This window comes from Anser cygnoides, chromosome 14 (assembly GCF_040182565.1).
Source record: "Anser cygnoides isolate HZ-2024a breed goose chromosome 14, Taihu_goose_T2T_genome, whole genome shotgun sequence".
In the NCBI taxonomy this organism is placed as follows: domain Eukaryota; kingdom Metazoa; phylum Chordata; class Aves; order Anseriformes; family Anatidae; genus Anser; species Anser cygnoides.
The window spans coordinates 16,157,928-16,184,691 of NC_089886.1; the positions used below are offsets into that span (position 1 = coordinate 16,157,928).

The 26,764-nt window shown below is 37.8% G+C and overlaps 1 protein-coding gene across 10 annotated transcripts in view; it reads right to left on the minus strand.

Moving 5' to 3' along the window:
• Nucleotides 1-26,764, minus strand: part of TENM2 (teneurin transmembrane protein 2) — a 1,595,068-nt gene that overhangs the window by 199,222 nt on the left and 1,369,082 nt on the right. For all 10 annotated transcript variants that reach the window (XM_066977122.1, XM_066977125.1, XM_066977123.1 and 7 more), the window contains one exon: nt 19,489-19,698. In XM_066977122.1, the coding sequence (XP_066833223.1) occupies nt 19,489-19,698 (210 nt within the window). The remainder of the gene's footprint in view (nt 1-19,488; nt 19,699-26,764) is intronic.

Here is a 26,764-nt window from a genome sequence, read left to right on the forward strand (position 1 = left end):
AGTTCTGTAAAGAAAACAGAAAACTGACATACTATGTAGCTTTTCAGAACATAGTTGTGATTTGTAATGAATGTTGTTGTAAGTGCTTCGTAACAGCATTTTTGTGCATCTTTCTGCAGAAATTTCTTAAAACGGGGTGTTAAATTTGAACTGTACATTTTGATTGACTGTTTAAAAAAAAAATCACCTAAAACTTACCCACTGCTGTCTCCCAGGAAATTGCGACAGATTCTGCAAGAAGCCTGGGACCTGCATGCATTAGAAATTCTCTCCTGCAGGGTTAGCAGGTGTGGGCTATGTCAAATAAATTTATTGCAGTCTGTGCTAATAACCAAAATTATAGAAAACCTAGATGAAAGTGCTCTGCATCCAGCTAATTTGAAGCTACCTTACGAGACAATAACAAGCTTCTAACAGTTTTCCGCTTTTTTTAAATACACTAATTATGCTTAATGTTCCCTGTCGCATTAGCTTTCATGGTAATTATATTTCAAAACTTTTGCAATTAGGGTACAGTTAATATTGTGGAATATTGCAATTATTTTTCATTGTGACACCTCTATTGAAAACTGGTGGCATAATGATCACATTGTTCAACTAAATCAGAACTGTAGAAATATGGCAAATGAACCAATTATACATTATTATTTCTAATTACAGATAATGCCCTTTTCCTTTTGTCCAGAAGAATTTCTTGGATACCCGAGGCTCTTCCTACCTTTAAAAAGATCTACATGATTTCTCCACCTTCGTTTTTTAAACATATACTAATTTATACGTCTAGTATGCATATGTATGCTGCACATTATATATTTATAAAATTCAGGCGCATGGGCATGCGTGTATGTATACATCAATACACAGAGAGGTAACTTTCAGCTGATATGCAGGTTCAGTCAATTCTGGCCACTGAGTTGTACTCAGCATGTGTGAGGCTTTTACCTACAGATTAATCCTCAGAGGGAACCTCAAACGCATTACAAGTGCACTCTGCAGCTTTTCTAATTCAGCCCCATCTTGCCCTGAACTGCATTTCCTTATTTCTGCTAAACCTGCCTCCTGAATAACCTCAAGGTCTTTGACTCTCTTCCCTGCCGCCTCTAGCTCTCCTATTCATGGTGAAACGTGAACACCAAGCCCCCCAGATTTACACCCCTGATTCTCTGCTTATGGATGCTGAATTCAACAAAGCACAATGGCGACAGCAGAATTTCTCAAGAACTAGTACATATCATTGTTAAACTTTGGGTTTTGCTCCTGGGTTTGGCAGAGTTTATTTGTAATTAAGTCATCCTATAGCCTGGTATTGCACAGAAGTACACCACAAGAGACACTGCAGAGGAGTCAGAAAGGAGCTGCTAAAACCAAGCAGCCGGCCAGGAGGCATTTTCAACACTTTAGCAGTTCTGAGAGTAATTCTCATTTACCAACATTTACGTTCTTTGTATTGAATTTTAATCAAAGCTCGCTTAATTAAGTTTTCATTTAAATTACAATAAATCAGTGATAAATAAATCAACAGTCAAATCACTGACTTCAAACAGAGAAGACTTTTACCAAAAACACTGGCTTGCCAAACCCCACCATCTGCACGTTTCCCAGCTACCAGCCTAATGAATTTCAAGGTTACATTGCATAAAAATGATGGAAGCCATCATTTTTAGCCAGCAGAAAACAATACAAATAAAACATGTATTAGTTGTCACCATTTCCAGCATGAAAAAAAATCTGGAAACAGGTTTACATGACCCCTTGCTCCCCTCAACAATGAACAGTATTAGGTTAAAGCAGAACCACTCCAAAGATTACTTCAGGCAGAAATCTGAAAATTGCAAATCTCAGCTTATTCAGTACTGTGAAATACGTTTTTTAAAAACAAACAAAACAAAACAACAACAACAACAAAAAGCACAACACGAGTAAGGCCTGTTTTTGGTAACCTGAACAATGAGCATATTTCCAGAATGAACTACAACTGTCTCCTCTGACCCTCTGAAACTGTAAAAACTTATTTAGTGACTAAATGAGAAATCTGACACAGAATATAATTTTTAAGAGCACCTCAAATCCTGCCACTATTCACATCTCAGTTATCACCCACCTTTCCACCAGTTCTTGGCTTGTATTAATTGATGTTTTTTTAGAGCTTGGGTAACTTGATTTTTTTGGACATAGTACTTTTCATGCAAAATATGTTTCCATTAACCCAGAGGTACAGTCTCCACAATCCACTGGGTGTTGACAAAATACAGAACAAGCAAACTGAGCAGCAGAACATGCTTCTCCCGCTGCAGGTAACACCACTGAAGTACAAACATACAGGAGGGAAAAGGTGACCCACGCTGTTTTGTGCGTGCATATATGCACTTTCAATATGAAAATCACCTATATATTATACAGGTCTGCCTGCTGAATATGGCTAATAACCAAATGCATCAAGCACTGTCAGTATGTATTAAATAATATCTGCTGAAATGTTAATAGCAAAATATTATAATAGACTTGAAATACTCTAACAATGGGGTTATAAATAAGATGTTTACTGGTCTAAAACCAGAGATCTAATTATTTTCCTCATGAAAAAAATAGTAAGTGTTCAAAAGTCAATCGCATTTTTCCCTAAAGACTACATCTAAAGTCAGTGCTAAAAAGTCCATCGTATTCGTGATTTAACTCATCTTTAAAGACTCCTCATATTCTCAGCTTGAAATTCAACTGTAAGAGCATTCTAAAACAATAACCATTCTGCAGGACACCCTTTTTTGTTTGTTTGTTTTCTATGGAATAATTCTGTGCAATCCTTTCAAAATTTTCTCATCTCATTACAGATAAAAGTTTTAAGGTGATGATCACCATAAAAAGGGCTGTAACATTTTGGAGACACATGAAATAAAACCAATATTTATGTGTACTGATTTAACAGCTAGCCCATCCCCTGCATGTGTATCATGTCTATTGGATCAATTTTCTGGAGCAGCGAAGCATGTAAGCGTAGGTGTTAATTACACTATTCCTCCCAGTGACCGTTTTTTCCATTGGACAGTAAAGCAAATTTTACTGGCAACTGTCAGCACATTGCATTAAGGAATGGAAGGTTCCCAGGGGAACATACGCATAGGGGATATAAAATGTACGCTGTGTCGTGTATGCTGGTAATGTAATATTTGAGCATAGTGATGACAGTCAAAAATGCATGAGTAAATTTCAGTCATGTATGCCATTACTTTTTTAGAAGAAACTTGAATATTCCAAATTCAATTAGAAATCCACTGCTATTTTAATTTGCTTCATTACAAATTCATTTTTTTTAATCTGATGTGTTTTGTTTATACATTGATAGGCAATTTTATTTCCTGCAACCTTTAATATGCAGTTTTAATTCTATGCAAATTCCTGATTAATTGATTAGCCCAATATTGCCTGGGGGAGGTTGAACAATTCTCTATGATGACAAAAGCAGAGCTGTATGTTGCTCTGAGCCTGTGACATTTAAGTACTCCCAAAATGAGTATCACTTGCTTTTTTGGAGCTCTTCCAGTACTCAAAAAAGCAACTTAACTTTATTATCAAAAATAGTAAGAGCATTATATTTCTTTCTCTTGTCTCATCAAGATTCAACTGTTTTTTCCCCTGGTGATTTAGTTTTCATCAGTATAGAATCTCAAAGGTCTCATGTAAAGGATTCAACAGAGAGAAATGGAAGTGCAGGACCTGAAGTCTGATTGTAAATCCAAAAACTTCTTCCAATTTCCACCTCTATGTCTTGTCAGAAGCTCTTAGAGAGCTTCTGTGCCCTCCCTAGTCCTATCGACTACTTCTCCTTCCAGTAGATTTGTTTCAGAAATATTTAGATTTTCCCAGGAAAACAATATCTGTGGATTTAGAGTGCTTCCCAAAGTGCAAATATAGGGAAGTATATACAGTATCTGCCGTGTTTCTTGAAGGAAAGGGTCAGAGAAGCCATAAGGCTGCTGGCAGGAGTGTGCTGCAGACACCCTGACCACGAGAAATCCCCAAAGTCTTGGAGCGACTCAGGGAAGTCTGTGTGCCAGCGATCCTGGGTCTTCTGGTGGGACTTGAGCTTCAACTGCTTGCCTAAATATATAATGTTTGCAGTGGACAGCCAGGAAATTATTATTACGATGTTGTTATTTTAACCTTCATTATTATTATTATTATTTTAATTTTTTAATGCTTTTAACATTTCCAGCTAAAGAACCATGGCATAAACATTTCTGCAAAAATTCTAAGGTTTACATCAAGACTGCATAATAACTATCTGTATTCTGATTAGATCACTCAAAGTAGAATTGGTTTTAATATCCAATTTAATATCCAATTTTAATAGTCCAAATTGCTTAGCAATGAAAATTCAGCTACAGAGCAGATTCTTTTGTTGGTTTATGTGTTGTAATTGTAAAACAGAGATTGTCACAGGAAGAAGTCTAAAAGCAGCACTAGGAATGGAGTTAACGGCTCAAATGAAGTTTAAGAACAAAATAGAAGTGGAAAACTTTCATTACCTGATTTTTGATGAATAGGGTAACAAACAAGACTGCACTGTATAAGAATCATTAGAGACTCTTTAAGCACGGTCTACTAACGCAGACTAATAATTAAAAAACCAAAACCAAAACAAAACATCTGGGACTACAGTAAGAAAATATATTATCTGTAATTTCATGAAACCTGCTAGAGCAGGCAGCTCTGTGCTACAGGTTGTACCATGTTTGAGCAATTTGCTGTATGACTGCTCAACATATTCTCCATTGCTGTGAATTTTACTCATGGGAATATTTAGCAATGTTGACATATTGTTATTAAATTAACATCCTCTCATATCTTCAACAGATTTCAGAGTGTAAACTGAAGGTGGAGAAAGCATCAAAACTTATAAAATACATATGTGCTTTACACAGAGCTTGGAAATCCCTACAGGAATGTAGTAGCCCTGCAAGGTGAGACTCCTGCTCTCGTGGCTCAGCTGCGGTCCAGTTTGTGACATCTGCTCTGTGTTTGCCTGGCAGTGAGAAGATAAAACTTCATCTGAAAAATGAACACAAGTCTCACGGTTGTTCGGGCTGGGGTTGGGGGGGAAGATGCTGAGAGGTTTGGTCTTAGGAAACATGGTGTGGGTTGGGTGTGTAAAACTATGGAAAGAAAAACTTATACTTTTTTTTTTTTTTTTTTACCTCATGTTCTTTGATAACATTATGCTAGAACCAGGGTCAGGAATATATGTTATAACCTCACTACAATATTCTCAGACTTTTTAGAACCTTTCTCATAAAGCAACCTGAGAAAATATCCTGGAAACTCAAAATACTTAAACCACAGATCCAATGGTGGTATTTCTGTAGGTCTTACATGCTAGAAGAAGTCAACATGCTAGAGCATTAATTCCTGAAAAGAACCAGCTGTGACGTATTTGTTCGATAATCAACTCAACCTAACAGACTGGTTATTAAAAAACAGTTCAAGATAAAGATTCTCAAAAAGATGACATTATATTCAATGTATGTATTTAAACACCTAGCTAAAAAAGCAAGCAAACAACAACAAAATCAACCACCCCACACCCTGTAAGAACAAACATCAAACCAAGTGAATTTTGGTCTGCAGAACACCTTGGGAATTTGAACTGAATCTCCCTATCATATGCAGAAAGTAGTGCTCTATAGACAAACCTATACTACCCTAAGAAGAAAGCATTGAACACAAAGGCTGTTGATCCAGCAAGTCCGACCAGTACTAATTGGCTCAAAGAAATTTCAGTGTTAAACCTCAGGAAGTTGCAATCACCTTAACTAAACTTGACTGAACAGTTGAAGTTCATGTTCCCCAGAGGAGCTGTCTGTGCTGTTGGGATTCTGGGTCTCAATGAGCAATCCCTGAACCTCCCCAAAGCAAAACTGCCATCATAAAGAGCTGTGAAACAGTAGCAGTTGCTTTGTGACAGTGGGATATTAATGGAAATTGTTCCAAAAAAAAAAAACAAAAACAAGAAAATGACACAAGATTCTCTAATGCATTTGCTTTTCTGGCATGGTCTCCGAGGAATTCAAGGATGAAGAACGTGGAATCTTTCCAGTTGTCAACAATGAAAAAGAAAAGAAAAAAAAAAGTATTTAGAAGAACCAGTATGTGGTTGGAAATAAAAGTGAGGAAATAAGTTTTGTGGGCATCTCTGTATTTCTGGACGACTCTTTCTAGTGATTTATACTATACAACTTTCCTTTATAAATGATTTGGATGAAAGGGCTGTGGTACCTGTGTGGATGGATTAGGCTTTACTTGCTGACAGTATGCTTTTTAAATTTGGTTTCTAGCCAGTCTCTGCAGTCTTTTCCTCAGATTAGTTTTATAAATACAATCCCTCACCAGCCTTTCTGCCATACCAGAGCAACCAGTTCTCTGCTCAGACACACCTGGTCTCCAAAATCTCATCATGCCTAAGAGTCACAGCCTCAAATCAGAAACTCAGTCCTGGAAATTCCTCCTCTTCTTCAAGGCAGTCTGGTTTGCCTTGCACCCCCTCTCCAGCTGCACAGAGGTATAACACATGCAGGTATAACTGACTGGCCTTGCCATGTCTACCTACTAACTGGATTTTAGCATAGCTATTCTTTACCTGGTTTCTCCCTAGTGCAATGAGATAAATATTCACGAGTATCTAATTAATTTTTGCTACAATTTTAGCTGAGAGAGATTGGGGAGGAGGGGAGAAGGGATTTGGAAAATGCAAAAACATCTAATTAAAACAACAGTTATTTCATTTTCAAAATGTTGAACCATTTAATGTGGAAGATCTTTAAGCAAGTATTTCATTTTAAGGAATTTTTTAGAAGTTATTTATTTTTTTCCCTTAACCCAGACTGAAAGGGATTTAAACAAAAAGGCTGAAACTAAAAAGGCACATCTACTTTAGAGTGAAATTATTCATCTCTCTCTTCCTAGCCAAATTTACAAACTGAAAAGTTCAGATTTTTTTTTTCATTTCACGTCAGACTTAGAAATTGTCTTTTTTTTTTTTTCCCTTCTGCTTTACTCCCCTTTTTATACATACCCTTTCCATTTAAAGTCAACTAATTCAAATCTAGAGAGGGGTTAACCTGAACTCTGTTATTCTCAGAGCTGTATATACTCCCCAGGAAATGTATAGAGCGATATTCCTAGAAATACAAGTGATTTATCTCAGAAAACGTGTTCCTGAAGTAGAACGACTTTGGAGAAAGGCAAAAGAATAATCCTAAGTACAGAATAGTTTCCATCAGAGGAAAGGATCTATCAGGACACTTCAAAACCAAACTACTGCAGATGGAAAAGATGGAGAACTCTGGTATTATTTTTTCATATTTCACGAACTAAACAGCATCCACTAAAACTATCAGGAGAAAAGGTTAAAACAAAAAAGGGAAAGCAGCTTCTCACCCAAACTACGGACCCAATTGCTACAGGATGTTGCAGAGGCCGGAATTATTGATATTTCAAAAGCTATCAACAGTCAGTCTCAGGGCGTTCGCTACATGATGGTGCTTGGTCAGGCCGCTGACCTGGCAGCGCATGTGCTGAAGGAAGCAGAGCCCTCCGCGTGCCACAGAGGGCAACTGCGGGCAGTACCTGTAAGGAAGGCACCGCGCGTGATGAACCTCCATTCTGGCTGCATGGGATTGAGCTCATGCAGATCACACAAGTGTAAGAAAATAGGAATGACCAACGTGTAGCTGAATTAGGCACACTTCATGTCATGGACAATTCAAGCAGGACCCTTGTGCTTTAGGTAGTTCCCATAACTAAGGGTGGAGATATGTTGAAATGCAGTGCTGCTGCTCCAAGGTTTCAGCTATGTTGTAAACACAGGTGCCAGGAGCCGATGGAGTTTGTTTCTCAGTGTCACTAAGGATTTATATACGCACTTCCACACCGTCCCAGTCCCAATCCTCTTCCTCACCATGTAATGGAATAATTCAAAGCCATCATTTACCAGTTGGGCTCTAACCGCACAAACTCCCTATACTTGGCTTTGTAAATTATGCTTTCAGAAACCCAAAACTCACACACTCATGAAGATTTTACACCTTTCCACATTTACTGCTCCCTATTATTGACAGATCTGTATTGAGTGAAACAATTATCCACCTGTTTGCGGGAATAAATATTAACAAACAGGCTCAAAGCCTACGTCTTGCTAGACAGATCGTTTTACGCTTTGTTACAGAGTGCATTAACTGAGGAGTTAGCTTGGTGTCTGGTGTGCAAAACTCCCAGTGATTCCAGTAGAAAAAATATTTTTAAACCCGAAATAATTACCATAGCCTGTACATTAAAGATTTAATTAAGTGTACGGCACTAAAGCCCATGTTTTTGAGTTGTCCCTACATATTGCAAACTAGCAGTTGAGACTTCTCATTTTATTTAATTTGAACAGCAGGAAAAGCTTGTATAGTTTTGTGAAAAGTGAAAGAAATAAATGAGCTATTTTTCTGCCTCCATTTCTTTGTATTTGAGTAAACTGCACTGGCTCTTTGTAAGAGTGAAGCTGTATTTTACTTGATTTACACATGTGCAATGACACACAAATGGATGAAATGCCCAAGGTTAAAGACACCTTAGGCAAAGTACAGCAGAACTAGGCGATGGAAACTCATCCGACAACAAGTTCAAGGTCTGTGACAGAAAAACACACAACGACAAAACACAGCTGCTCTCCACTCTTTTATCCCTGGAAATTTAATATAAATCCGAAGTACATAGTCTAGTTAACAATGAAGTAACCTCAGTTCTTCAGAGGAAGGATTAAATTACCATCACGAAAGCTACTTAGCCTAGAACCATCACTACCCTATACCAACAGCTGTCCCCCGCGTTTGGAGCTTTAAGACCAAGAAAGATGTTTCAAAATAACAAGGTCAGAATTCTTTTTCTTATGAAGTACTGATACTTGCTTACTCACGGTAAGCAAGTCCCTCTTTGGCAGATTCGTGAGAAAGAGGCAGAGCAGGGTAAGACTCCCTAGCTTTGGGGGTTTTGCTTTACACAGACTGCTATACCTGCACTGGTGTTCCAGTTTTTGTTCTTAAATTAACAGATCACCAAGGACAAGGAGTCCTCTCAAAACAATACAACTTCCATATTAAGTTGCATTTTTTTCCCCCTTTGGATTTACTACTTTTTTCAGATTCCAGATATGTAAGATGAGCACAATCTGTGTCGCTATAACTATAAATATACCTTCATGTTTCTGCTTGTGTGGATCTATTTATTTATCTCACAAATCGTTAGAGCTGACCTGAGTAAAAGGAGAGAAAAGCTCAGCTACTGAAAATCACACTGTTACAGCCCTATGATACCTGACACAAATGCATTAAGCAGAAAGGAACTATGATAAAGGAGGGACAAGTAAGGCAATACCTTGGTGGGGGCGAGGCAGGGACCAAAGGAGAGCTGAATGACAAACAGCACCCTACATAGACAGAAAAGGTCACTGCAATAAAAGCAACCTAGGGAACTGGGAGCAAGTGCAGCACTGCTACAGCCTGTAAGAAAAACCCAGAATCCAATGAAATGGAACAGAGAGACATGCAACCCCATTCATGCGTGAATGCCACAGATTGAGCTGTGGAAACATTCAGGGAGCTGGCAAAAAGAAACAGGATTCCCCCCATGACATGATGTTGATGCCTGACGAAGTAAGCATTTAGAAGTCCAGTAATCAAATCTTACAGACATTCAACTCTTCAGGTTTTCTGTGTAAGAATCTGGCAGAAAAATAAATGACGTACATTTGTAAAAGAACCCAACATTCTTTGGTTGATAACTTATGTGAGCAAAATAACCCCTCATCTCTAGTTTTAGTATGCAGTAAGAAGGAATTGGTCACTTCAAGACTTACACTGATCAAACTCCTCCTGTTCCCAAAGCTTTAGAGCTGTGTAAGCCAGCTGTACACAGACGTGATGCGGGTTAACGGCCTCACCGCAGACAGAACAAAGCTACAATGCCATGCTCAGCTCTGAACACATCACATCACACTGAAATCTCTGAATATTTAATTGGCCTCCCAAAATAAACCCCATGGTGTGCATCTCCATCATGCTCCCTCTAAAAGGGAATATTGGTAAATCTGCATCAAAATAAAGCAGCTGTTTAATGGACGAACCACACACTTCACATTTATACCGTAACGGTGGCTGCACAAGGTTGCTGTTGAACTTGAGACTGGGAGAAAGACAAAATCCTGGTCTACAAAAGGATCATTAGCAAAACCCAGCAGAAAATGCAGTGATGCAAGCAAAAGACTCCTTTTTACAATATTGCTTAATCCATTTAAGGAATTGGATTAAGAAGTAACAGAACATACTGTGCTGGGGTGAGCTGTATTTTCAGTAGTGGGTTTCATCAATAAAGCTCTATCTGCAAACCCTTTCAGTGTAAATACGTCCAGAGGGCAGTAGGGCTGCTGCAGGTAAACAGAGTAAAATGACAGAGTTCAGATTCCTTTCTTTTTATGCTGAAGGGATATAAAAGACATGCTTGTGAGAACTGTGAGGCAAGGAGTTAGGTGTGAATGGAAAAAAAAAAAAAGAGATAATAGAATAATTAATGAGCACTGAGCAGTTTCTCCAGAGATGTGGCAAGTTCTCCATCTTTTGTAGTCTTTAATGTAAGATTGAACATTGCCTACAGGAAAAAAAATCATAATTTCTATTGATCGTGTCATGCTTTATATGAAGACAAACTCAAGTTTCTAAAGATGTTAACACCTGGCCAATCAATGCCACATTTACAGATTTGTCTTATGTAGTGCTGAAGTTTATAAGCATATCAAAAATAGGTACTGTATAACTGTAAATCTATTCAAGTAACTATATAACCAGGAATAATAACTTAGTGCTAGATAAATTTACAATTTATCATTTAAATAAAGCAGAAGTCTATAGCTTTGCCTTATCAAAAAGAGGAAATCTGTAAGATTGAATATTGACTCAGATGGAAAGTGTCTCCTTGCCTTTAAGATGTTTGTAACATCATATATTTGGATTTATAGGGAGAAAGGATGAATTGATTCACATTTTCATTATTATTAAATATAAACAAAGAAAAATCCCAACAACTCATACTAAGAGCAAACAAAAAATTCATGACACTTCCTGTGTACAAATATTGCAAAAAATTCTCAAAAAAATGATATTGTAAATTTCAGGTTTTCAGTTTTACAGTCTGAAATGCACCTGGCTTACACGTGCTTGATTGATCACTTTGAATCAGCCACCAAATTGTGTTGGTGACAGTTAAAAATGTGAAATGATTTCTAAATGTTGCCCTTCCATGTGAACAGCTGCAGAATCCACTACGGAAGTTGTTAGGACTCTGTCGTTGCCAATGAGAAAGGAGGTGTAGTTCAGAAGATTAAAACTGTATCAAAACATTATTAGAAAGCCTGAGAAATTATTTCCTATACAACATAACTTACACCAGATAGCATTAACAAGAACTGTTATAGGTGCTTCTTTTTTTATACACACAAAGGAAAAAGTACCTCACCTGAACTTAAACAACTGCTGGGCTTAGCATAGGGAGGGGGAGAGAGAGAGTTAAAATTATTATATCCACAAGACCTTTCAGTTTTCAAGCAAGGCACCATGTTTAGCCATTCATTTTCTTGGCACAATGGCATGAACAACAATATCCAGTGTTTAAATTTCAAATGTGTGACATTTATCGGTGACCTCAGACTAGCGGCTAGGGGACAAAATAAGGCTCAGTAATGAGAAAAGCCAAGGCCAAGTTGGCCATATTAACTGAATTATTTCCCATCCATTATGGGAGGTATCAGAAAACAGCAGAGTAACATCCTGGAGAAACAGAACCCTGGAAAGTTACTACTTTTACTGTTTTGCTGTGCTGCTGCTATTACAACAGGCTGCCAGTTTAACACAAGCATCAGCATTAAACTCAAATGGAGCTAAGGAAAATCTCTGCAGCTCTCAGTACCATGGTGGGCTTAAGAAGAATGCAGAAACAATAGAATTAGAATCTGTTCTTGATTGTATACCTTTTTGTAGTGCATTATCTTTTTTTTTTTTTTTTTTATTACCACACAACCTTCTGCTTGAGATTTGTTCATCTGTTATGAATTCATAAATTAATAAATACAATGTTTCTGCAATATCTAAAAGCTAGAATCAAGTCTTCTGGCTGAAATTCAGACATCTGCTGGCATCGTCAACATATGCTACACAGATTAGCACCAACAATAATATCAGTAATAGTTGCAGCAACATGGAGCTAATACTTGAGAAAAAGTACACCCTTCAGTTTCGATGTGAAAACACTGATCATGCTGCTCCTCTACTTCCATTCCAGCCCAAAGCTCTAAATTTAGACTTAGTGCTCAAGAAATTCAACATACGACTAAAGTGTGAGCGGCCATTCAGGATTTAGAAAAATTAGGTATTAAAACAAATGGCAAAATAAAAAATATAAATTTAAGGACCTTATAGCTAAACACACAAACTCAGTTCAAAATGATATGCATAGAAAGAGGCTACTGTGTAAAACCTGAAAGCTAGGAGCCATTCCTCACAGCATAAACACTGAGAAAACAACAGGTTTTAGTTTCTGTTCAGTCCTATCTACTGTAATAAAGAAATCTTTATTGGACTTTGTAACCCACTGAAATACTGAGGAAAGAATTTTTCAAGTTAGTTTTGCTTTCTTCTGCCTCTGGGACACCACATAACAGCCATGGGTGCCAACTGGGAAAAAAGCTGATAGCACCAGAATTCTCAATAATAATAATGAAACCAGAAACAGACGCACATAATTTTCTCTTAATTTGGAAACAGAAATTAAAACAATCAATCTGCAACTCTTGTTTGCGCTGTTGTAAAATGTCATCAGAAAAAAAATGCTTATGGTATTTCTATGCGAATATATTGCATAGGAAGGACTGTTCCCCAAATAATTGTATACACAGAGGTAATACAAGGCTGCCTTTTGGAAGTAGAGATTAGCATCTATATAAAATAATAACAGTAATTACTACTGGCTCCATGGAACCTTAACTGGTTTCAACTGTTGCTGACCTAAGCATAACTTAGCAAAGTCTAAAATGAAATATTCTGAAAGATTCTGAAAGAGGTTTCAGAAAGAGATGCTGAACTTTTCACAAATGCATACAGTTGTTATGACAGCAAAGTGACGGTGGTGAAGGCCAAAACTTTTCTTCCTAGTTTCTGTTCCTCCCCATACGACCTCGGAAGCCATGCACAGAGATTGAAAGAAAACAAACACACAAATAAACAAAGTAAAACAAAAGAAGAGCCCAGGCTTGTTTTAAACAGATCATGTACTCAAAGCAGGGTCAGCAAGAGCAGGCTGCTGTGCCCAGTCAGATTTTGAGTATTTCCAAGGACACAGACTTCGCAGCCTCTCTGGCAACCTGTTTGATCACCTTCATGGTGTACTATTAAAACAAACATCAACAATGAAAGGAAAACAAAAGAAAAACAACCAAGGACAACCCAAAACACCTTCTTATATCCAAACCATAATTTCTGTATTTCCACTTGTGCCCATTGCCTCTTGCCCTGTCAGCAGACACCACTGAGTAGAGCCTGGCTCCCTCTTCTTCCCCGTTGGGTATTAACGTACACTGGTACAACCCCCTGTCCCCGTTCTTCTCCAGGCTGTCCAGCCCCGGCTGTCAGCCTCGCCCGGTGCATTAGCTGCTTCAAGCCCTTGATCACCTCAGTGGCCCACCCCAAAGCCAGTAAGTCCACCTCTCTGGCACACTGGGGAGCCCAGCACAGACCCAGCCCTTCAGATGCATCTCACCGGGGTGATCCCTTGACTTGCTGGCAGCCCAGGTTGCCGCTGACTTTCCTGCCCCAAGGGTATGTTGTTTTTGGCTTATGGTCAATGTGTGTTGGCTTATGGCCTGCAGGCGCACTTCAGCCCCCAGTGCATGCTGCTGCAGGGGTTATTCCTCGCCAGGTGCAGGACTTGGTACCTCCCTCTGTGGAATTTCCTCTGATTCCTGTCAGAATTTTTAAAGGTCTCTGTGCTGAGCCCAGTAAGTTGCGGAAGAGTTCTTTTAGCAATCCAGCAACTGGGCCTCATGCTGGGACAGCCATGCATGCCTAGGCGTCTTATCTACAGCTTAAACCCATGGCAAAAAGATGAAGATGCTGCCTACTGAGATATCCAAAGCCCTTTATTTAGTCTGTAAGTAAGACAAAGTCAAGCCTTTACGAGAAAAAATTCTAGATTCTTGTTGCTGCTGCTTTATTTTCTATCCTGTAAATTGGCAAATACAGAAACCACTTTCTCCATTCAGTATGGGGTGATACTTAATCATCTGAAGGAGATACAATTATTTTTCTATAGAATTCATTTATTTCTTGAAGATAACTTCTTTTGTATGGGTTTACATTAAACACTAGAAACTGGAAATACGTTTATTTGATATGCCAGACTGTAGAGCACTTCCAAGCACTCCCAGCGCAGGATCTCAAAAAAGACCTCCGGCTACAATGTATTAATGAAAGTTCTGGCTTCCTTCAGGGAAGAAAAAAAATAAAATTTACCTACTACAAGGAGGTGGTTTGTGTGGATTAAATTACACAATAATTATGAAATACTAGAAAAAGGTATTATCTGTCGATTGCAGGAGAGCCTTCTAAATATTTATACTGAATATAATGAATATTGATGATAAATTACAGTAAACTGGGGTCATAAACACAAGGAATTGATTACATTTTACTTCAAGTCTAACTCATAGACAACACCAAACAACAATTATTTAATTCAAGCCAACCTGTTCCTCCATTCCCCTCTCCTTGCTGCCAATAACTGCTTGTGAAAAATCAAAAGCAAACCCTGTCTTCTAAGTGATGTCCAAACTACTCTGTGGGCAAATACTCTTACATCGAGCCAAACGCTGTATATTATTTTCTCTGAGCTAAAAAGACATGTTTGCACTGAAAAACTGGGCTCGATCCTCATGCCAGTTAAACTTCAATACCCTCCTGGGAACCACATGACTCTGTCTAATGCACATTCTCAGGGTCTAGAAGCATCCTTTTCCCAAATTCAAAATATTCCCCAAACCATTCTGCATCTACTTTCTCATTGTTAGAATGGCTGAAGATGATGAATGCATCCAATTATGGCTCCATTAGACTGATAACCATTGTGCAAGCAGGTATATCCTAGGTGCTTTACTCAGGCTGGGGGAAAAAAAAAAAACCACTCTTATTTGTTGGCATTCTAGAATTTGGTTTAATAACTGTAAACCTTACATAAAATACATATATATTAAAGCAAACCTGCTGGCAACAACAACAAAAAAAATCTTTTTTTTTTCTCTGTAAGACTGCAAAACAGCCTGTTCTATTGTATCGCGCTTGAAGCCATCACAATGCCATTCCAGCAAGATGAGTCACCTTACCTTGCTAGAAAGAAAATACATAAAACGTATACAGGGAGAAGAAATAAACCTATTCTTACTGTTAGCTCTAAGAAACCATGCTAGAAAATGGTGTGACAGGACCTGACCTTCTAGTAAAAGGAAAAAAAATTCACTACCGTTTCACGTATAAAAGGTATCATTTCCTTCTATAATATTTGTGTTTTTCAAAATACTATCAGCAGGTGCATCAGCTTTCAAAAACCTCTTGTCCTTCATCACATATAATTGTGTTGCATATTATATTAAGAAATACAAGTGGAGGAATGTAAGTGATGGGAGTTCAATTAAAAACAGCATAATATCTGTTGCAAAGAAAATGATTCTGCAACTTAAATCAGGTTTTAATGAGAGGAAAAAAGGAATACATTTTCACATATTTTTAATTACATAGAATTTCCTCAAACATGATTTTTAATAACATATTCCATTAGGTTAACATCATATTTAAAGAAAGTGCATTTTCTGATTTCATTTTAAGTCTGATTTTGAGCAATTATTGTGTCATTGTTCTGCAGTAGAAAGGTTGAATTCATTTACTGTGTGGTTATGCTAGTTATGATTGATGTCGCTTCTCCAAATGATAAACCAATCACCCCGATGATGTAATGTCATTTTAAGAGTGCTATAATCACATTTCTCTCAAACTAGAAGCTCTGATGAGTTCTAACAAAGATTTATTGTAGATTAAAGGCCTTCATAATATCAACAATAGATTGCTCATTTGATGGAAAATTTGATTAGTTTTTTTTTTTTTATAAACAAATGAATTTTCCAAACCTATCAAGAATGGCTATTGTGAAGGGCACAGCATGGTACATATGGATGACTATCACCTCATATCCAAGAGGACCCATCTTAAACTTGTTGAGGAGACAACCTATAATTGCAGAGGCTCAAGCAAGCATAAGTGTACAATCAAGCAAGAAACCCATATAATGTAATCAGTCTTCTGCAAGTATTTCATCTTCAGTATGCACTTTGAAGACCACTGAAGAGATATTTAAAAGAAGAACCTAGAGAGTGCTAGCAAATATTTATTAATAAACATATATTAAGTGGAATCTAAGCCTTAAATCTAAATATCTTCAAATCTTTCTTTTTAATCCAAACCCAAATTTAAACAAAATATTTGGTTTAATCTAATCTCTTCAAAATATCTGGATCTCTGTTGCTAAGTTTACAAAGGCCCTAAAACAGATTTTAAAAAATAAAATAATAGAAATTAAGTAAAAAAGCAGTCTACATTTCCACATCATGTAGATGGTAAAAGTTACTCTGAAAGCCTTTAAAGAAGAAGGATGGGACAAAAAAGTAAGCTTTTCCAATTTGAAGTGTATGTCACTGTCTGTGGTATTTTCTTAAAAACTCTCTAAAGGAAACATTTTGAGAACTACAGAAAAAAAATACATAGAAAACACTTATGAGTTGGTCTAGAAGAGCATATGCTATAAAACAGTCTCAGTGCTGATCAATTACGCTTTTTTCTATGCACTGAAAATTAAAAGCAAGCCATAATATATTATGCAAGAGATTATTAAAGAAGAAAATGGAATATTTTGGAGGAAAATGTTAAAACACAGAAAGAACAAGTTAGACATACATAAGCAAATCAAAACATAGCTGAAGATGCCAAAAAGGTTCCTTGTGACAGTCCAAAGTCACAAGTGTGAAACAGAAAGCCTTAAATTTTTCTTTAAAATATTTTGAAATAAACAATGACTAGTATTTAAAACTCCATTAAATTTTCAGACGTTCTTTTACTGCAAATAACTTTGTTTGACTTGATAAGAAAAGCCCTGCTGGTTCACCCTTGGTATTTACAGGTGCTGCTGGAAACCAAGTACTCAGTGTTCAAGTATCCTTCAAGTCTCTATTTTTAGTTCATATTCTCTACTGTGATTTTCTTCTACTTAGCAACCCTCTATGTCTTTCTCTTCCAGCCACTCTTACCATTCCCTTTTAATCCCTTCTAATCTGTTTGACCAACCACATCCTTTATCCAAACCATGTGCTGTTTTTGTTCTTTATTTTTTTTTTTCAGCTGCCAACATTCACGTGTTCCCAAGCTCTGAGAAGAAGCACACATATCCCCAAGGACTTACTCCTGACTGGTAATGGTCCATCACCAACCTGCAAACCAGAACTGCATTCTCCATGAGCATCACTTCCTCTGCTCTGAATGTCTTCTGCCATTTTATTGCTGTTAATTGGTCTCACAATGTCCTTTTGTGATTCTTCACAGTCTGATCTTGTTCTCACAGCCCTGTCATCATCTACCTTTCCTTCCCACAGCTCACCATCTTCTCCAGGTATCTTCAAGAACCATGAAAATTCATTAGGGAACTCCAGCCTCTGCTTACTGCCTTTCAAACAGCTACTTACCATGCAGGGACCTTCCCTCTTACCCTACAGTAATTTAGTTTCCTTAAAAGCAATAAGTGACAGATTTTGCTGAGAGCCTTCTGAAAATACAAAGACACTTCATCAACTAGATCACCCTTACTCACAAATCGCTAACCCCTTCAAAGAACTCATGAAGGTTTCTAAGACAGTACTAACCTTTACAGAAGCTATGCTGATTCAAAAATAGAACGTTACCTACATAGCCACTTTTTGTTTTAGGAATTTCTGTAGTTTCTACTGAATTTCCCATTTTGAGGTTTGCAGCTCCTGAGATCACCCCAAATCTCTCTAAAACAAAAACAAGCAAAACACCATATATTTTCCACCCTCAAATCTCAAAACAAAGCTAACATGCTCAATCTCTGAATTATTATTTGTCCGTTTTAAAATATCTCAGATAGGAAAGGGATCATGGGATTAAAGGACAGTTCAGGTTGGAAGGCAGCTCAGGATGCCCATAATCCAACCTCCTGCCAAACCAGGACAGCTCTGAGGTCAGACCAGGTAGCTCAGGATTTTAGCTATGTTCTTGAAAACCTCCAAGCACAGAGACTGCACGGGCTTCCAGGCACCTATTCCAATCCAATGCTTAGGGACAACATTTAACCTTATATCCACTCTGAATCTTTTATTTTTCAACTTCTGCCCATTGCCTCATCTTCCCACCACACACCACCAGCCACTGTTTACAGGGCATCATTTAAATCTACTGTACGCACCCACAAAGGCAAAAAGTTCCACACCTCGTAGTGTATCCAATGCTGTTCAGACCTGTATTGTGCATTAGAAAGAGACCTTGAGCAGGTCAGAAACTGCATTTAAGATATAACCGTTTACAAATATGAACTTAGAGTTTCTAGTTAAATAGACAGAAACTGCACAACAGATGTTTATGTTCAAAAATATAAGCAACAAATAATGCTTCTTTGTTTTGATTAGAATTTTAAAAAAGGACTGCATTTTCATTCCTCAATTTATTGCCTGTCAAAATGAAAAGGTGTTTGTTTAAAAAAAATAAATAAATAAAGGGAGAGAAGGGAAAACTCTACAGAATATATGACTGATAGCAGAGCTCCAAATGTTTTAAAACAGGGGCCTGAAAAACCAAATTTAGTTTACTGAAAATATCAGTATCTTGGTTAAAGGTGACACTGATATTATAGGATGAGATTCTGAAACAAGAGCAGACACACAACTGCAGAAGCAACACGGATGTTCAGATACAGACCCTTGTCACCTATATCAGGAGCTGACTAGCCTACGCAGAACAAAGGACCACCGTGTGTATACCTCTTTTACCAGATGCATCCATAAGCAATAAACCTTATTTGAAAAATAAATTCATTGGATGAAACATTCAGTAATAACTTTACACTGCTTATAACACTCTTACAATTAAAAAGGTCTCTATAGTAAAACAGAAAAAAAAACATATATGATATATAGTGCTTACAAAAAAAATTAAATGAAATAAAACTCAGGTTTTTGTTTGCCTCGTTTCCATATATGCTCTTAATTTTGAGGTGATGCAAGAACATGTGCAAAAAAGTATAAAAACAGCACAAACACGTCACAAACAAACTCCATATGGTTGCAATTTTTCTTACCACTGCTGGAAGCCTGCTGTGGCCCTGAACATGCTCTTAGCAGATATGAATTAGGAGAGAACTCCTCATCAGGATTGGTGTCCATGATTTGATGGGACGTGTTGCTGTCTAGCAATGGCATCTGGCAGCTAACTGGTGGAGGATTATGAGAACTGGGCAGCTGAGCAGATGGGAGAAGGCTAGACGAGGATGTAGGTGGAATGGGACGACCTGGGAAAGAGGACACAGGGATCAAAGATCAGCAATGAATGTAATGAAAAAAAACCAACCAAACAAACAAGTAATTTTACTGTAAATGTCCAAATACAACACACCACTGCTCAGAGTCACAAAATCTCACCACTAGTACGAGCTCGTCCCTTTGCATCATACTGAAAGCACTGTGAGCAGCTGGGCTGTGAGCTCATTCCGGACATCCCTCCCTCCACAGCACCAGGCTGTTCTCAAATTATTCTCAAACACTGCAAAAGGCAAGCACATCAGCTATACGTTTTCACGAAAATTTCCACAGAAAGAGGAATATAACGAGCTGAGCCCTGGCATTACAGCACATGTCTGTAACCACCTCTGAATTTTTCTATTTGTAGACATGGGCTAAGCTGTAATATGCATTGGAAGCACCAGGGTTTCATGTCCTTTCATTCTCATTTCTTTCTACAATGGTGCAGCAGGGAGAGAACTTTTAAATATGAAACCCTGTCCTTAATGTGCACTATACACCTCAGCCCACTGTAACAACATGTACTTGGTTAATTAAACTAGTGGTATCAAGTTAGCCAAGAAATAATAATAATTATAATTCTTACTTATTCTTTGCTTTTGTGAACTTTGCTCTCATAACTTCATACCATTCCATTCCATCAAATGCACACAGATGAAGCCAGCTCTTTTTTTTTTTTTTTTTTGGCACTGCCTATTAGAATATGACTGGTTATAGGGATGAGAGGAGTAAGAGAAACATGCATTCTGACTTCTGCAAGTTTATCTAGTGCATTGGAGAAATTGTTCATGAATAATTTATACATAGGAAAATATGACCTCTGTAATCCTGCCAAAGTCTGTGAGGCAGAGAGAGATCTGCTGCATGCTAGCTACAAATGTTAAAACACTGCAAAACTATATAAAATGGTGCATCCTTATTTCCATCACTTTTAAAGAAACAGTAACAGAGCAAATGCATGCTGGCTCTTCGCTTGATTACATCTCCTTCATTTCCAGAACCCCTTACTTTATAGGAATTACACTAAGGTTTATCTCATTAAGTTAAAAAAAAAAAAAAAAAAGGTGAAAAAATTCCAGTGACTACATATAAATTATGTTTGGGGAAGAACAATCAACCAAAAGTACCCATAGATACTACACTTTTGTTCACTGCTTGGTACCAGCAAATAGCATGAACTGCCTTCCTACCTTCAGAAGATTTAAAATAAATAAACTAAAAAATAATACTAAAACAACAACAACACCTTGAGATAGGCAAGTGACTGTTACGCTTATTTTTTATTATTTTAACTGTGGATAAATTGATGATAACATCAAATGGGCAAGTTATCATGTGGCATAAGGAAAATGATATTATCACGTGTTTAAGCGACTCCACAGCAACCCTCATCTACCCTTTTTTATGCTAGAGAAAATTCAATATGAATTGAGTATTTTCATTGCAGACTTGCATTTACCAGGAATAATTCTAATATTGATGACACGAATAATTACTGTTATTACTCATGATTGTGCTATTCTTACGAAACACTACAGCACATAACCTAAACATTCAAGGGATGTAGTTGAGAAAAAACAAATTATTCCTTTGCAATATGTAGGAAACAAGCAGCAAGACTGGAGGTTTTACACACCTCTGACAGGAATGTGACACTGTACACACAGTGCATTTAATTCTCACATTCTGGCTCTGCTTCAACATCATGAAATTAAATGAAGAGATTTTACATATTAAAAATCCTCGTTTATCATATCATAAGGAAATACATACTCTTATAAAATTGTTGTACATGTGAGGTGATGACATAAAACAAAAAAAGACTTTCTGTGCACATCATATACAATATTTTAAAGAAATTTAGGTACATTTTTTGTGGAATGTATTGAGACATGAAAAAACACCAACAATTCTTTTGCCAGGAAAGCGAATCACATCGTTACCTTCATCATATAATACAGCCCAAATCCCTGAAGACAAGGTAACATTTCTAATTACTACATTTCTGTTTGTAGCCTAGATGAAACAGAAGGTATCAAGTTGTTAAAACATTGCATTATTTTGGTGGGAAGTTGGCTCCTGAGGAAGGTTTGTCCAGAAGTACGTGTTAATTGAAAAACATCGATGTCTGTGAGCCATGGAACCTATTGTCAATCTGTCTTGTGGTTAGATTTTCTCATAAGCTGCCAAATGTGATTAAAGCTTTTCTTGTACTTGGGGCATTCATGATCTTTCTGTCAGGTTGATTTTGGCATCTACTAAACTCCCAGCACTGCCTTTCTCTCTAGTAGCAGGGGTCTAGTAGTGCTGCTTCTCTCTCTCTGTCTCTCCATCCCCCTACTCCCTGTAACACACAAGAACATCTTAAAACACCCAACCTTTTGTAAAATTTGTTAGGAAGTGAACCGAAAAATTACTGAAGAGGAACAGAAAAACACATGTGCAGAGAGATACATATTAAGTTTTGTTTCCTTAGGAAATGAATCTAAAGAGTAACTATCTGCAGGACCACAGCTGAGGGATTGGTTGTAAAACTACTGAAAAGAGTTGAACATACGCAGTTAGACTATAATAAGCATGACAAAATGACAAATAACATTTGTTACTATACATTCTTAAGACGGAAATAATAAGTTCAATTCCATACTGTTGAAAACTATTATCTTGGTCAAATAAGTCCAATGTGTTATTGAACAGATTGAATTTTGTAAACCTGAAGCTCCCAGACGTATTTGTGTTTCTGCACATACCTTAACATATTTTGAAACCTCCCATCTCTCAAAATGATTCTAACTTCTCATCATTTCACTATGGAACACACGTTGCGCTACAGTATTGTAAAACATACTGACATATGGGAACATCAGTATCTTGTTAAGCAACCGCTTTCAGAAATCAAATCCATAATGTAAAATAGGAGTAGGTACAATTTATATCTACTCTTAATGTGCTAATATGATAAAGCTTCTATAAATAAGATTTTTATCTCATTGTGTATTGACAGAAATCCTATGTAATGGATACTTACTTCTATTGACAGCAGTAATGCAATTATGTAATATAACCAAAGAAAAACACACGAATGCTACAAAAGGGAAGCCAAAGTCTAAAAGCTGATGTATTACAAATTCAATAGGAAAAAAAAATAGTTCTTCAAATATCTGCTCATATATATATTCATACTGCATATACTCATGTGTGGCACAAAAACAGTGAATACAGTATCCCTGAGGCCCTTTTCAAAAGAAGCAAGCAAACAACAACAAACCTTTTCCTTTTTTTTATTTTCCTCATTACTTCCTCCTGTCATTTCTCTTATTTTTTAAAGTGAAGGATAAACGTGATAAGTCATCTTCTGGAGGATGTTCTGATCTGGGACGGCGGCTTTGGGCTTCCGTGCTTCATGGCACCTCATTCTGCAAGGGCCTTCTTGTTTTATTTTTAGTCTATCACTTAATATTCTCTCCCCGGCCCTGGTAAGATTATATAGCAGACAAACATTGACATTATTTCTGCCTTTTTCTTTTTAACAGAGTCACATCTCTCTTCATCAACCCAGGAAATGACACCTCAATTACTGCTACGCTTTAAGTCCCTGAGGCTTAAAATCTGCCTTTGAGTCAACGCTCAAAAATCAGGCCATGCTTGTAGCTGGTAATGATGCCACAGGTCTGCAACCATCCCCTGCAATGCACCCACAAAAGCTGAGTATGCAGATCAGACATTGATGTGAAGATTTCTTTTTAAGAAAGATTTCTCGTTAAGGACAGCTTCACAGACAGACAGTGGTTGAATAAGGTGCAAATGAAACAGTGCTATGAACTCCAAATTTCAAATTCATACAAGAATGAGGATAAGGCATTGCTAATGTCTTGAAAAGTTCCAGGGGTATAAAAATTAGAAAATTCTTTGGAGCAACATGCCAGAATGATAAGGAGTGATCGGAGCAAGGTCAATGTCTTTTTGTTTGAAGATGAGCTTCAGGAGGGAGAGGACTGCATACAAGAGATCTTATTAGAAGAATAAGGCCAAGAGTTGTATCACACTGGGAGCGGAAATTCATGTAATGGACATCAGCATTCAGACTGCATTGGTGAAGTCCAGAGGCAAAAATAATGATGTAAGCTCCTCGGATGTCTGAAGTCCTACAATGTAGCATTTAGTTCAAAGCTATCACAGTCATTCTGGCTGCATCCTGCCTAATCTTTCAAGAATCTGCAGGGAAGAATGCCGCATGAAACCAGGAACTTAGATAGGATTCTCTATCTGTCCCCGAAAATCATTCCTGTTGACAACAGTACATGCAAGCAAGTCAAGCTTTCCATTTAGTCCAAGCTGATGAAGCAACTGAAACATTCATAAGAGTATCCAAAGAATTGGACAAAAATACAGAGGGCCTGTATCTAAAGAAACTAGTTTTACAGATGAAAAGTTGTAGAAAAAGGAAGAATTTGAGGTCTTCTACACCAATACAGAAATATGGTTCTTTAGGGTATGTGACAAGCTTTCCTAGAAATCATCTAATTGTACTTCAGTAGATGTTGGGCATGTCTGGAGGCCAGTAAGTGATACGTGGCATCAGTGAATGCTTTGAGTTGCAAACAAAATCTTTGCAAGTCCCAGATCTACCAGAAGGTACTGGGACACGGGCAGCAGCCTCAGCTGCCTTCTGATCACCCAGTTGTGCGCAGTGCTGGGGCAGTGGCTGACCATTGCTGGTGAAAAGCACCAGAACAATTTGTTTCAACTCTGAACTCTAGGATAGTAGTTTATATAACGGTAATTACAAGTGGTAGTTTACCAGTTGCTGTTGTAACTGGTCTGTACAACAGGAACAGAAGTGAAATTGAGAACACTGAAGGGCTTTGTCCTCTGACTTGTTGGATGTCTCAAAATTCAGACAATCCTCACTGGCACCTTCAAGTACGCCTGAAAAAGGAAAAATGAGGCTGTGGTTTTGGAGCTTTTCCGTTGTGACTCGTCTGGAGCAGTGAAGCAGAGGAAATTGCCTAGGAAGTCTATCACTGGCTGCCAAGTCCTGCTCATGTCCTTCCTAAATGACAAGTCTCTGGACTCGAGTAATCACTCCATGTTTTAGAGGGAACGACATTTCCTTTTACTTACATCTAAAGAGGCTGTTTAAGTGATGTCCCTGACAGCATCATTAGCTATGAGACCCAAAAGCATAGCAATCTCCATCCAGGGAGTCCGTAGCTGGGCAAGTGACAGGGTCAGAATGGGTTACAGGCTTACTAGTGGGAACCTGCCATGCGTGGCCATGGTGTAAGACAGCAACAGGGCTACGGAGAAGACTGTCTCGAGTCCAGACACTTGTAAGACAGTTAAGAAGAACTCTGTTCATCTTAATCACAACGATACATTTGGGAAAGAGATACTGCCATTGCTGTTAGCCTAAGAGACCACAACTCATCACCAGGAAGGAAAAAGGACTGGCTGCAATCACTCCTAGCATTATTATACATACATATGAGACAATCAAAGAAGAGAACCAGACTGCTTATCAGTTTCTGAAGGATTTTTGAGATGTGCTTTCCATACTCCTTCCTCCACCCTCAAAAGACCCATGGAGTTTTGCAGGTGAATAAAACCCACGTGTGTGTGAAACTCTGGCCTCTATATTCCACTACGGTGCATGACAGGAAGCAGGGAACACATGTCAAAAATGACTGAAATTTAAGAATTTTGACATGAGTGGGCATGGTGTAACACCCGTTACAAAAACACATCTTGAAAAGCTTTAAGCAACCGCTTCAGTTAATTCTAATATTACTACCTAAAAACAACATAATAGGAACAATAATTATGTATATATATATATTCATACATACTTTTACCCACACACACTTAAGCAGGCATGCATAATTTCCAAAAAAAAGCATTATTCTAAGAGGTCTAAAGGACCAATTCAGACTCGTTTAATAGACATTTTGCCACTGATTTTTTCAGGGTAAAGATCACTATCTGTATATTGTCATTCCGCACTCCTAATTGGAATGGCATTTCAATACAAAAGTTTGTCATCAGAAAAAATCCAAGTGCCACATACAGATCTCAAAGCTTACTACATCTACAATGAAATTCTCCAACTTTTCTCCATCAGATGAATCTCACTTTTAGGCTTAGGACATCCATAACAAAGACCCTTCTCCTTTTGAGGAAGCCCCCTTCCTACAGGACACCTGGAACACGGAGTGGAAGCACCATGAGAAGCACTCAGCAGGACCCTGTTTCCAGGAGTAAAACACCTCCCTCTACCTACAGAGCACACTACATTTCTGACTACATTTCCAGCTCAGCCTAATTGAAGCCCCTACATTGTCAGCAATGTTTAGTTCACTTTAAAGAGTGAGAAACATTGCTAAATGTGTCAGGAAACAGCTAGATACCATAAGAAGCATGTTTTTGCAGTGCAAAGCACTATAAATTAGGCAGGCAGCTGATGAGGTGAAACGTTCCTGAGGTATAGCGCATTCAGCACTCTCCTGTTCCTGCACAGAATAATTGCTTTCTTGCATGAAAAAAACGTCCTTCAACTATTTGTGCAAAGCATGTCTTCCCAATGGGCTGGGCACTCTCAAGCAGAGTCGCATTTAATAAATCAAATATATATCATCATAACTGGCATAAGGAATAGAAATATTTTGTATTTGATGAATTGACACAGTTAACTGGCAATGGGAAAAATTCCCCTTTTTCTGTATAGTAACAGCATCTATTTTTGTAGCTAAAAAGGAATTTGTACTTCAGTGCTCTGCAGGCCAGCATGGAGACCCGGCAGGCAAAGCAGGGGAGAAAGTCCTCTGCTCTCAGAGCTCGGCAGGCTCGGGGAGAGGGCAGGCACTGCCCAACAATTCACCCACCCTGCAAGCAGCAGTGCTGATTTATCTGTGAAGCTACCTCAGTTAACCCTTGTTTTATCAGGCTTCAACTTGATAAGACAAAAAAATCGTAGTCCAAAATGAAGTATACATGAAAAACTGGAAAAGAAATCTGATGAATTTTTGAGCGCTTTCTTCAGCATCAAGTTGCTTCCTT